The following is a 13562-nucleotide window of genomic DNA, read 5'->3' as shown; positions in this document are numbered from 1 at the left end:
GGCACTGGGTGCCCCCCATCTCCAACCCTGCCCACTCACCCACTCTCCTCTCCTCTCTCCCTGTGTCCAGAATTCCATCCGCCACAACTTGTCCCTGAACAAGTGCTTCATCAAGGTGCCTCGGGAGAAGGACGAGCCTGGCAAGGGGGGCTTCTGGCGCATCGACCCTCAGTACGCAGAGCGGCTGCTGGGCGGGGGCCTTCAAGAAGCGGCGGCTGCCCCCGGTCCACATCCACCCAGCCTTCGCCCGCCAGGCCGTGCAAGAGCCCAGCGCCACCCCGTGGGCCGGGCCGCTGACCGTGAACACTGAGGCCCAACAGCTGCTGCGGGAGTTCGAAGAGGCCACCGGGGAGGCGGGCTGGGGTGCAGGTGAGGGCAGGCTCGGGCATAAGCGCAAACAGCCGCTGCCCAAGCGGGTGGCCAAGGTCCCTCGGCCCCCCAGCACCCTGCTGCTCACCCAGGAGGAGCAGGGCGAGCTGGAACCCCTCAAGGGCAACTTTGACTGGGAGGCCATCTTCGACGCTGGCACTCTGGGTGGGGAGCTGGGTTCGCTGGAGGCCCTGGAGCTGAGCCCACCAATGAGCCCCGCCTCGCACGGGGACGTGGACCTCACCGTCCACGGCCACCACATCGACTGCCCAGCCACCTGGGGGGCTTCAGTGGAGCAGGCTGCCGACAGCCTGGACTTCGACGAGACCTTCCTGGCCACGTCCTTCCTGCAGCACCCTTGGGATGAGAGCAGCAGTAGCTGCCTCCCCCCGGAGCCCCTCTTTGAGGCCGGAGATGCCACCCTGGCCACCGACCTGCACGACTGGGCCAGCGTGGGTGCCTTCTTGTAAGAAACCAGGCCCCGCCCCGCCCCCTCCGGACAGCGCCCACGTCTGGGCCCAGACTGCCCCCCAGTGCAGGCCTATGGAAACCCTACTGCCCAGGCAGGGGCTGGGCCAGGTCTCCCAAGGCTGACCCCACAAGGACACAGGGCCCGCAGCCCGGGCCGTCCTCAGATTCCAGCCCAGGTGGCTGAGAACTGGGACCTAGGACCAGGATTGCTGCCTCCCCTCCCCAGCCCCCATACACAGTGTTTCATTGATCCACTTCTTCCCGGCCCCAGGGACACACTCGGGCCCCTTCACTTTGAGAGCTGCAGCTTGGAGGGTCCCTGCTCAGGCTGGAAGCCACAGTACAGGGTCCGCCCCAGAGCGTCTCAGCCTCTAGACTTCTCCCTCTCCGGCTCTCCTCCCCAGGTCTCCATCCGGAGAAAGTTCCCAGGTACAAGTGCTAATTAGGTGACTGCAAATTAACCCCATAGGGGCCTCTCCCGGCCGAGCTTCCCTGGGGCCAGGCCGGCAGTACGTGGGGCGGAGCTGGGGAAGGGGGCCAGAGAGAGGAGACTGAACTGAGGTCGGGGTGCCGGGTGGAGCCAGGAGATTTTCTAAGGCCTCTGGGGCCTTCTGGCCCCATCTCTAGAGGTATAAATCCCTAATCTTTGAGCCCAACTTGAGGCTGAGAGCAGCGGGGAGTTGGTTTTATGCAGGGTTGGGGACAGGAGCAGCCAAGCTGCAGAGGGAAGGGGGGACAGAAAGACTAATTTAGTGAGTGTAGCTATAGCTGAGGCTTAACCGGGAGGGACGCGGTGCTTGCTAGAACCACTGGGACCAGGAAACGGGGGATCACCCCGAGCCCCCTGCCTGTGCTTGTGCAGGGGAGTGCCTTGCTCCACCCTGAGCCCCTTGGGCTGTGTCCCACATCCACCCTCCTGCCCCGTGAGGCAACTTAACTTTTTCATGAAAAGTTATTTACAGTAAAACATTTTTAAAAATAAAGCTTTTAAAAAATTTAAAATGGACCTGCTTGCAAATTTGTTTGGGGGAAAGTGGGGGCCAGTTTTTTGGGGGGCTTCACTGCCAAGGGGGAAGGGCTGGGAGGAAGACGGGGTGGGGGCACCAAAGGCCTGCAGAGTGCCAGCTGATGCCCTCCCCATGACCTCTGTGTCCCCAGAGACAAGGACTGAGAGGCAGCCCTGGGGAGGGGTCCCCTGCAGCCAGGCCCCAGTGCCTGTACCTGTGCAGTGTGGAGACAGTACCTGTAGTCCCCAGCGGGCAGCAGCAAAGGAGGCGCAGCTCCCTCCCTGGCCCTGGGGACTCACAAAGGCCGGGCTTGCCCAGGGCTCGGTTCACGTCCCCCAACTCCCCCACCACCCCCAACTCCCCCACCACGGGGGCCTGCCCAGGCTTGCCTTCAGTCCTCTCCTGGGCCTGTCTCCAGCTCCTCCCTTCCTCGGTCCCTTTCTGGAGGGACAGGGTGTGAGGTCAGAGGGCCCCAGCCCCAGGGCCCCTACTTCCCACCCTCGGGTGCAATCACCCCACCTGGCACCTTCCCTCCAATGCAGACTGAGGGTGAGGAAGGCCACCAGGGAAGATGAAAGACAGGGTGCCTAGACCCTACTCTCCCACCGTCAGGTTCCAGCCTGTGGGGAACCAACCTACCAGAGTTCTGATGGGGAAACTGAGGCACAGGAAATGGGTGACACTCAGCAGGCACCTTTCAACCCTCTCGCCCCAGCTTTGCCTGGAACCCATCACTCCCCACCCTCGGCCCCCACCTAGCCCTGCCAGCACAGCTCCTTCCCCCAGCACGCGTGAGCACACACACGCGCACACACACACACAGGCAGGCACAAACAGAGGCACTGTCCCACACAATCCTGCCCAGCCTCCACGGACCCCTTTTTCCCCCAAGCCCCTTTCTTTCCCTGCACTCGAGGCTGGCTCCTGGCCAACCTGGCATTCCCCGGTTAACTTGCTGCTTTCACTTGCTAATTATTCCAAATATTTCAGAAGGGTGCGCACACTGCGAGGCCAGCGGGCTGGGGCCTTACTGAGCTCGGGAGCCAGCCCACTCTCTTCCCACAGCTCGCTGAGGAGGCTGCCCCGTCTTCCCTCTTGAGACACGCCCCCCTCCCCCACAGCAGTGGCTCCCTCCCTCTCCCCACCAGCCACCAGCCTTCCTCCTCACGTTCCCCAGCACTAGGGGAACAGGGGGGCTCCAGGCTCTCCACTGGTCCCCAGGATCAGCCTCCAGCCCCCGCCAAAGGGGCTACAGCCTGGATTGACAGAGGGGGCCTGTCACTGTCCTTCCTCTTCATCCTCTGCCTGGGCCCATCCTGGGGGAGTGGGGCAAGGTCAGGGTGCAGGTGAGGAAAGGCTGAAGGAGCCTCTGGCTGCCAGGAAAAACCACCAGGAAGAACCACCAGGAGTTGAAAATCCCCGTGCCTGGGACAAACGTCTCTGGCGAGGCGGGGTGGGGGGGTGCAGGGTGGGGTGGCAGGCATCGGTACTTCTAAGGGTCCAAAGACACTTTCTGCTGCTGCTGCTGCTGCTAAGTCGCTTCAGTCGTGTCCAACTCTGTGTGACCCCATAGACGGATTCTCCAGGCAAGAACACTGGAGTGGGTTGCCATTTCCTTCTCCAATGCATGAAGGTGAAAAGTGAAAGGGAAGTTGCTCAGTCGTGTCTTGACTCTTAGCGACCCCATGGACTGCAGCCTACCAGGCTTCTCCGTCCATGGGATTTTCCAGGCAAGAGTACTGGAGTGGGGTGCCATTGCCTTCTCCGAAGACACTTTCTAGGAGCAGCCAAAGCTGAGATGGGGGCTGTGAAGTCAGCCAAACACAGGGCTTCATCGCACTGATAGGGGGAGGAAAGAGTGAAGGGTGGGAAGCATGAGTATCCGATCCTGTCCCTCCTATTCATTCCTGCCCTGACCCTTAGCTGGGTGGCTTTTTAAAAAAGATGTTCCGGGACTTCCCTGGTGGTCCAGTGGCTACGACTCTGTGCTCCCAAAGCAGGGGGACCTAGGTTCGATCCCTGGTCAGGGAAGTAGACCCCACTTGCCGCAGATAGACCTGGTGCAGTCAAATAAATAAAAATATTTGTTAAATTAAAAAAATAAAAATGACGTTCGTTTACTTCAGATTTATTTGTAGGTTCAATGTAATCCCAATCAAAATATATTTTGCACCTTTGACTAAGTTGTAGACAGGATGCTCCATTATTACTAAATACTTTAGTGTGTATTTCCTTAGAACAAGCACATGCTTCCATGATAACCCTAGTACCATCGTCACAATCAGGAAATTGACATCGACTTGGTAATCACATCTTGCTGGCCTGGTAATGCTCCTCTCCATTCCAGCATCTAAATCCAGGACCCCACGTCGCACTGAGTTGTCCTTTCTCTTTTGAGCTGTGTGGCTTTGAGCCCGTGACCCAAGCTCTCTGAGCAGGTTTCTCATTTCCTTTGATGTCTACCTCTTTTTTGGTTGTGCTGGGTCTTCACTGTTGTGTGGGCTTTCTCTGGTTGTGACGAGAAGGGGCTACTCTCTAGCTGTGGTACACGGGCTTCTCCTTACGGTAGCTTCTCTTGTGGATCACCGTCTCTAGGCAGTCTCCGGGGCTCTAGAGCACAGGCTCAATTGTCATGGCACATGGGTTTAACTGCTCTTTGGCAGGTGGATTCCTCCTGAATTAGGCATCGAACTCATGTCTCCTGCCTTGGCAGGCAGATTCTATACCACTGAGCCTCCAGAGAAGCCCTGATCTCCACTTTTGAGGTAAGAAGGCCCTGAGCCACTTCATTCTCAGGTGTTAGGAACAGTCCCTTCTCAAAGCAAGAGGCCACCCTTCTGTCTCCTAACTTGCCACCTTTTCCCCATCCTCCCTTCCCCAAGGATCCCCCAGCCAGGAAAGTGATGAAGGGGGAAAGGGCAGGAGCTCAGGCTTTGGGGGTCCTCCTCCTCTGTCCAGAGCACATCCCGTTCCACAGGACCGGCCACTCCTGGCTCCCATCACTCTCGGGATGTCTGGAAGGCCCCCAGGATGGGATCCCATGCTGTCCTGGAGCAAATGGGTCAGGCCTCCTGCAGAGCTGGCCCAGGGCAGGACACAGTCTCCTGCCATCACACCTCCCCCACCCAGGTGTTCTGGGCACCCAGACCTGCAGAAGGAAGAGTGAGTGGAGGGTGGAAGGAAGGCCTGGGAGGGCCGGTGGCGGCCACTGGTCAGGAGTCAGGCGAGCTTCCGTCCCCATCCCTGGCTGAGGCCCAAAGGTAAACAGGTGTATTTGGACTCCCGGCAGGGGACAGGGGGTTGGCCCCGCGGGGCAGGCCTGGGCCTGTCAGAGGTGGGGATGTGGAGAGAAGCCTGCTTTCACAATGGGTGGCAGAGTGGCCCCGGGTCCTGCTGACACATTCTTGGAAGGTGAAGAGGAAAACACAGGTGACAAGGGAGGGGAGGCAGTGGCACCGGGGAGGGGCCTTTGGGAGGCCACCCAGGCTGGGCCTGCACGGGCCAGTGGGAGCCAAGGAGGTGCCTGAAGCCCCGGGGGGGCACCTTCCTCCAGAGGCCCCTGTGTCCAGCCCACTCCGAGGCTCCCAGGTAGGGTCAGGTTGGAGGCATCGTGACTGGCTTGCTGGGGCCTGAATTTTCCCTGTGTCACGGGAGGGCAGGGACCAGCTGGAGGGTACTGTCCCCCAGAAGCCAACCGGACAGTATAGCAGGGCAGGGAGCGGCAGGGTACACGTTCACCAAGCCAGGAGGCTGGGCTGCAGATCTGGCTCTCCCCTACTCCGGCCCCCAGATGCCGCTCTGAGGGCAGGACAGCAGGGTCCAAGACCCAGACCCTCTTTCCCCTGGAAGGAAGCAGCTCGCTGAGCTCCCAGGAATGCAAGCGCTCCAGGAAGTGGAGAAGCCTGGCGCCTTGCCCGTGGCCCACACCGCCCACGGCCCCAAGGCCCTTTGAAGCCACGGTGGATTGCCGGCAGCGCTCCCAGTGCTGCTGTTTGCCCAGGGAATTAAGTTGAGGCTGAGAGGATGCCAATCTTTCTCCACCCCTCACCCAGCCACCCACCAGCTCTGTCACTGGCTCATCCCCTGCCCCGACTCTGCGCACCAAGCCCTGCCCCCAACCCTAGAGGCACCCCATTCCCTTCAACTGGCCTAAAGTGAACCGCGGACAGGGGTCGAGGGATGTGGCAGGGTGGCATACAGACCCCGCCTCTGAGAGTTTTCATTCTCAGGAGTCCATGGGCCTGTAGACCCCTGCGGGCTGATAACCTGAAGCATTCCTATATCTGCAGCATCAAGGACAGGCACCAGCTTCCGAAGTACTGAAGGAATGAATGCACGAAGGAAAGAATGAACGAACGAAGGAGCTGGCTGAGCAGATGGACAAAAGGTAGAAAAACAGCCAAGTCGCTTCGACAAGATGTGACCGCAGACAGTAAACACTACCGGGGCCACGGTCACGGTCACTGGGCCCAGGGTGCTTCCTGATGCTCCCAGGGGTGCAGAGCATTCTGTCCTGGGGGGCCTTTGAGGAAAGCCCCATGCTGCCCTTTGCTGATCCTGTGGGTCTGGGTGGCGTAATAAAAGAAGGAGGGGGGCCCTGATGCCCGCTGAAGCCGAGTGGGATGTGTGGCAGTGCAAGCCAGGTGAGGAGGGAGGGGAGGGGATACCGGACGAGGGACCAGAGGGAAGGGATGGAGAGAGGTGGGAGAGGCTGGGCCTTTCTCATTCTCATCTGCTCCTCCAGTCCCCAGCTCCCTGGGGGCCGAGACCCTGGGAATAAGGACACAGAGGCCCAAGCGGCAGGGCTGGTGCGGTGGAACTGACATTCGAGCCCCGTCTCTCCCATCTTTATTACCCCACCCAAATCCACAGGATCAGTAGATGGCCTTTGACCTGTCTGCACCTGGCTACAAGGTCACCAGGTCAGAGGGGTGACCAGCTCATCTGTCCCTGCGGGTCCCACCCCGAGGTGCACCAGGATGGGCCACTGAGCTTGACGGCCATGGAGCCCAGCTACCCAGAGTCTAAGCTGAGGTTGGGAGCTCTGTGAGGTGCCTGAGAGTTCCCTGTGCCTGCTGTGTGGCTAACGATTAAGCCTGGCCTGGCAGAGACTGCCTGGGAGGCTGGGCCTGCACTAACGCTGTGCCACAGGGCCGGGCGCGCTTGGGTCCGCCAGTTCAAGGCCAGTTTTGGAGAGAGGCATGGGGCGGGAGGATCTCACAGAAGGCCGGGACTCAACCCCCAGCCACATTCCCCGGGCCTCCCTAGGCTCCCTACTCCACCTGTGGGTTCTGTTGGGAGGGGGACATTGAAGGTCTCCTAAGCAAAGAGGAAGAAAATCACCAACTGGCCCACAAGAGATGGCGACCCCCACCCTGGCCCCCCACCCAAATGATCAGCTCATAGGCTCTGTTATCCTTGAGCTCAGAAAGCTCTTCTCGGAAGGACAAGTCACTTCCCAGACCCCTCCACATAGATGACCCACTGCTGCTGCTGCTGCTAAGTCGCTTCAGTCGTGTCCGACTCTGTGCGACCCCATAGACGGCAGCCCACCAGGCTTCCCTGTCCCTGGGATTCTCCAGGCAAGAACACTGGAGTGGGTTGCCATTTCCTTCTCCAATGCATGAAGGTGAAAAGTGAAAGGGAAGTTGCTCAGTCGTGTCTTGACTCTTAGCGACCCCATGGACTGCAGCCTACCAGGCTCCTCCATCCATGGGATTTTCCAGGCAAGAGTACTGGAGTGGGGTGCCATCGCCTTCTCCGAGATGACCCATGGTGACCTCCAAAGGGACTTGGGAAGAGACAGGTATGAATGACAATCCAAGATGTGGCTACACAATGAAAACGACTCCCCCCGCCCCCGGGGAAAATGAAGGATGGTTTGAAGGGGTGGAAAGTGACAGACACCTGTGGAATTCACACGGCGTGGGTAACCATGTGAATTAGGAAATGAACTAGAGCCATTTGGGAGAGGGAAGAGGTGACCCTGGCATTAGCCCTGTCCTGGGGAGGTCACCCCAAGTCCTTCAGTGGAGAGAGTGGAGTCTGTCCGTTAACCAGTATGGTGCTCCAAACCGGAAGGAGATAGAGCCAAGACTTAGGCACAGTTCCCCCGGACCTCACGAAGGTAAAAGCTGTAGCCCAGGTTCATGGACTCTTCCAGAAGAGGGATCAAAGAGGAGAGCAGAGGGTGAGGACCGAGCCTGGAGAAGGGCCACCCTTGGGGCAGGAGGGAGCCTCTTACCTCACCCCGCCCGCTCCAGGCCCCCTAAACACACCTACACAGACACTCCCGTTCCTGGAGGCGGCCGCCCCACGGAGCCGCAGTGAGAGTCAACAGGTCAGAGTGGGCTCGGAAGGAAGCCAATGTTTGCCCAGGAGGGCTCCTGGCCTCCCACAGGGCATCTCATTAGCACCATGGGGGTAGAGTCCAGAATCTGAGAGCAGGCAGCAAACTTCAGAGCTCAGAACAGGGCAGAAGGGAGGAGAGGGTCAGCTGCGGTGAACACAGGGAAGCTGTTTTAAGATGAGCTGACCTGCGTGTGCCTGCAGGAGAGAAGGGGCTAGCCCGGGGGGAGAGGGTGGATTGCAGGTGCTGGGTGGACGGGATGCTGGGAGAGCAAAGGATGGACCCCTCTGGTGGGAACAGGAGGAGGAAGGAAGGGTGAGCCCTGCCCCAGCCCAGCGGAGCAGTCACTCTGCAGTGCCTCTTGCTTCAAGAGGGAAGATGGTGATGGTGGGGAGTGGGGTGGGGAGTTGGGGGCGGGGGAAGGGGGCTGTGCTGGGGTGCACGAGAGGACTGTGGGGGCCTTTGACTCCGGCTCGAGCTAGTGGACAGTGCAATGGGTGTAAGGAGGAAGGAGCAATCTGGAGTGACACGGTAGGGCACTCAGGAACCCGGAGACAGAAAAAAAAAGGGAACAGGAAGGACTTCCTGGTGGTCCAGAGGGTAAGACTCCATGCTCCCAATGCAGGGGGTCGGGGTTCTATCCCTGGTCAGGGAACTAGATCCCACATCCATCCCGGCGACTAAAAGTTCACATGCCCCATGCAATAAAGATCCCGGCAACTAAGACCCAGCACCGCCAAAATAACTAAGTAAATAAACAGAGAGGAACAGGTACATGGGGAAGCCCCCCTTGGCCTCCTTGAGACTCTGCCACGAACGTATCGGGCCCACAACGTCTCCTGCCTCCAGCTGGCAGGACTCGGGGCGGGGCGGGGATTTCCCACCTGCAGGGAGGACGCCCGGTCCCAGGTGCTAGAAACCCTGGTCAGGCATCACCTGGTTGCCTGGTCAATGTTTCCTTACACCTGTGGACCAGAGTCTGCATGGACATGACTATGGGCAAGACCTGGTCTTAGGGAGATTTCCTGACCCACTGAGTTGGGCAGCGGGGTGGTCTTGCCAGGGTAACTCTCCAGGTTCACTCCCAGGATCGGGCAGAGTGGTCTTCTCAGGGCTGGGAGGCCGCTGTGAGAGGCCCCTCGGTGTCCTCGAGACTGGTGGGCGGTGATGCCACTGCTGCCTGAGTGGGGAATGCAGCGTGAAAGGGAAGGGAAGGGGGAGTCAGGCTGGGGGTACAGAGAGTGTGAGGCTCACAGTTGAGGCATGGCTGAGAGGCTTCTGGGTATCGAAGGATGGTTCTAGGAGACTCAGCTTTGGAAAGGCACCCCAGTGTGTGAGCACGGCCCAGGCAAGCCCTCCTGCCCCTGCCCCCACTCCCCAAGCAACAACCACTCATTCGATTTCCACCACCACAAGTCAGGTTTTCCTACGCTAGAATTTCCTACAGATGGTATCAAACACTTTGTACTCTGTGTTTGGCTTCTTTCCCTCAACATGTCAATTTTGAAATTTAACTACCTTGTCACATGCAGCGGCAGTTTGTCCCTTTTCACGGCTGAGTAGTATTCTACCAGACAACTATAGCCATTTGTTTATCCATTCTCTACTTGATAGATGTTTGGGCTGCTTCCAGTTTGGGGCTATTGTGACTAAAGCGGCTATGAACATCCTTGTAGAAAGCATTTTTGGTTTTTGGTCTGAACCATGCAGCATGAAGGATCTTAGTTCCCCAACCAGGGATCGACGCCAAGCTCCCTGCAGTGGAAGCCTAGAGGCTTAGCCACTGGACCACTAGGTGAGTCCTAGGGTGTTTTTTGTTTTTTTAAATCCTTTTCAGGACTTCCCTGTTGTCCTTAAATTAAGAGTCCAGCCTGCCAACGCAGGGGACATGGGTTCAATCCCTGACCTGGGAGGACTCCACATGCCGCAGGGCAACTAGGCCCGTGCACCACAAATATCGAGACCCACACGCCTAGAGCCTGTGCTCCGCAACAAGAGAAGCCACCGCAACGAGAAACCCACACGCTACCATGAGAGGGTAGCCCCTGCTTGCCGAAACTAGAGAAGACCCACGCATAGCAACAAAGATCCAGTGCAGCCAAAACAAAATATAAATATTTAAAAGAAAAATCTTTTTCATGTGAATGGGGCTTGGGAAGAGAAGACATATCTTTCACTGGACTATGTTGAGTTGATTCTAGAAGAGTCAGCACAGGTATTCAGCAAGATGCAGAGAGGACAGGACAGAGACAGGCAGGAGAGGAGGTGGGCAAAGGCATGCAGGGGACACCCAGCTGGCTGGCTCAGTGCTGGGGAGGAGAGGGGGCCAGCGGGACTCTTGTCAAGTGCTCTTCTGGCCATGTCACTCATCGGTTGAGAACCCTGCAATGACTTCCCTCACCTACAGAAGGCTCTAAACACCATCAAGATCTTCCCCTGCTCGCCACTCACTTCCCACCTACCCCTCCTCTGTGATCAGTCACACTGATGTATTACCCAGAATTGCTATTTCCACCCCTGCCCTCTGCCCTGAGCAAACACCCTCCCACTCTCCCCCTGCACCTGGGTAACTCTTTTCAGAGTCCCCAACTGTGGGCCCCGAGCTGGAAGAACTCTACCATGCTGGTAAGACTCACCCCAACCGTTTCCGCACCTCTGCTTGAGAAGGCAGTTGGTTACACACATTGAGGTTCCTATACGGTCACCCCAACCGAGGACAGCAGGGCCGCATCATCAAGGAAAGGCTGGGAAGGTTGGGGCAGTGTCTCTGGACACTCGCTCTGCCTCCAGCCAGCCAGAGTTCTGGAAAGCCCACCCCCTAAGGCCTACTCGTGACCCTGAGCCATTTCATTTGGTGAATCCAGAACCCAGTTTGGGAGAAGACCTCCATCACAACCTCTCTTCCTGCTTCATCCCAGCAGTCTGTTGCATGACTCAAGCTCAGAGGACAGGGGCTGGGGGTTCTGTCCTCTTCCTGCCTGATGCTCATGCCCTTCCCCTGCTGCCAGCACAGACTGCCCACCTAGGGGCTCCTGACTGCTGCCTGGAGTTTACATTTGTTGGGGAAGGTCGTGAGCTGAGCTCCAGGAACCCACATCAGCTGGCTGGGCCCCTGGCAGACCCCAGAATCTGCAAGCCTAGGCTTGGGGCGGGGGCACTGCCAATGCTGGTCTGTTTGCCCCCTTTGCAGGAGGGAGGGGGCACCTGGAATGGTTCTCAGTCATAGAGGCACAGATGTTTAGTCTGCAGGAAATGTTGAGAGCCTTCCAGTGTCACCTGCAGAAGAGGAAACTGAGGCACAGAGAGGACAGGGCTCTGAGGATGTCAGTGCAGATGGGGTTGGCTTCTCCTGGGCACTACTGGCTGGGGGACCCATCTGGACTTTTGCCACCTCTCCACTCATTACCATCCTCCAGTGCCCTTGATTTCACCATGTTGGCATTGCGGGCCTCTCCTGCTGGATGGGGAGCTCCAGGAAGGCAGAAGCAGTGCCTGGTTCTCCATGGCACCTGCCAGGAGCTGGGAGTGGCCCATGGTGTGTGCTCAACAGAGCATGGCGGAACGGATGGAGGGGGTGGGAGCGCATGCCCCATTTCTCAGTGACTTGGAGCCAGAAGCCAGCGCTCTGAGCTGGGCAGACTGTGGAGAGCCAGGGGAAAGACGGCTGGGTCAGCCCTCCTTGTCCTCAGGGACCCCGGGCCTTGCCTCCCAGCTCACCCCTCCTCCTTGGCCTTATTAAAAAAGCCGCTGTTAAAGGTGTGATTGTGTGTGTTGCCCCGTAGGTGGTATACATGGAGAACTGCATACGCTGATCACTGGTCTCTGTGCTCATTCATTCATTCAATGAATACCTGAGGGATGGGAGGACCCTTCCATGGAAGCGGTGGGCACACACACGGCAGAAGACCAAACCCACAAAGCAAGTGGGTCCCAAGAGTGCCCTGGGGGAACTTCCTGGTGGACTAGTGGTTAGGACTCCACACTGCAGTGGGGACATGGGTTTGTTCCCTGGTTGGGGAATTAGGATCCCACATCCTGAGCAGTGTGTTCAAAAAAAGAAAAGAGAAGAAAAAGTCATGAATGAGCTCATTTACATATGGAATTTAGAAAAACCACCAAACTCATAGAAAAAGAGATCATATTTGTAATTACCAGAAGCAGGGGTGGGCCGAGGAGGAATTGGAGAAAGGTGGTTAAAATGGTACAAACTTCCAGTTATCAGATAAACAAGAACTAGAGATGTAATTTACAACATGAGGACTCCAGTTAACAATGCTTTGTGATAGACAGAAAAGTTGTTAACCCAGTAGATCCTAAGTTCTCATCACAAGAACTATTTTTTTTTTTCTTTACTTTGGATTCTATTTGAGATGATGGATGACAACTAAACCTATTGTGGTAATCATTTCACAATACAGTTGACCTTTGAACAGCAGGGGTTAGAGGCACTGACCCTAGGGCAGTGGAAAATTCCCATATAACTTTACAGCTGGCCCTTTCAATCCACTGTTCTATCGTGTACTGCTGCTGCTGCTGCTGCTAAGTCGCTTCAGTCATGTCGGACTCTGTGCGACCCCATAGACCACAGCCCACCAGGCTCCCGGTCCCTGGGATTCTCCAGGCAAGAACACTGGAGTGGGTTGCCATTTCTTTCTCCAATGCATGAAAGTGAAAAGTGAGAGTGAAGTCGCTCAGTTGTGCCGGACTCTTAGTGACCCCATGGACTGCAGCCCACCAGGATCCTCCGTCCATGGGATTTTCCAGGCAAAAGAGTACTGGAGTGGGGTGCCATCGCCTTCTATCCTAGTGTATATTCACTGAAAAAAATCCAGGTGGACTCCCATAGTTCAAACCCATGCTTGCTGTTCAAGGATTCGCTGTATATATAATTCAACCACCATGCTGTACACCTTATGCATTGATGTATGTCAATCACTTCTCAATAAAACTGGAGACAATAAATAAATTTTAAAAAGCCAGCAGAAGGGCACCCTGTCTAGGCTGTGAGCCCCTTAAGGAAGGCACCCCTCTCTCTCTCCTTGCCTACAGGAACCCTGGGCTTAATGAACAAACGATTTAACCTGCTCCCTCCCCACAATGATCCACCTGCCTGGCAGGATGGCCTGTGTGTGGGTGATTCCAGGCCCCAGCCCGCAGGCAGAAGGAGGCCATGGGTCGATCCATCCGGCTGGGGTCTCCACTCCCCCAAGCACAAGGCCTCCCGGGATGGGGACGCTCGGAGGCGCAGAGAAAGCGCTGAGTCACGTTCAGGGAACACGGCCCCCAGAGAGCCTCGCCTCTGGGGCACGAGGCTGCGGGAGCGCGCGGGCGCGCCCGAGGCTGCAGGGCGCGGGGGCGCGGAGGTG

General features: G+C 57.5%; 1 protein-coding gene across 1 annotated transcript in view; it reads left to right on the top strand.

Moving 5' to 3' along the window:
• Window positions 1–1842, top strand: part of FOXJ1 (forkhead box J1) — a 4962-nt gene extending 3120 nt beyond the window's left edge. The window contains 2 exon segments of the mRNA XM_010856204.1: window positions 71–190; window positions 192–1842. Coding sequence (XP_010854506.1) covers window positions 71–190; window positions 192–839 — 768 coding nt within the window. The 3' untranslated portion in view covers window positions 840–1842.
• The last annotated feature ends 11720 nt before the right edge of the window (window positions 1843–13562 follow it).

This window comes from Bison bison, unplaced genomic scaffold (assembly GCF_000754665.1).
Source record: "Bison bison bison isolate TAMUID 2011002044 unplaced genomic scaffold, Bison_UMD1.0 scf7180017864371, whole genome shotgun sequence".
Lineage (NCBI taxonomy): Eukaryota > Metazoa > Chordata > Mammalia > Artiodactyla > Bovidae > Bison > Bison bison.
The sequence above is the reverse complement of the archived record's forward strand: the minus strand, read 5'-3'. Positions and strand labels throughout refer to the sequence as shown.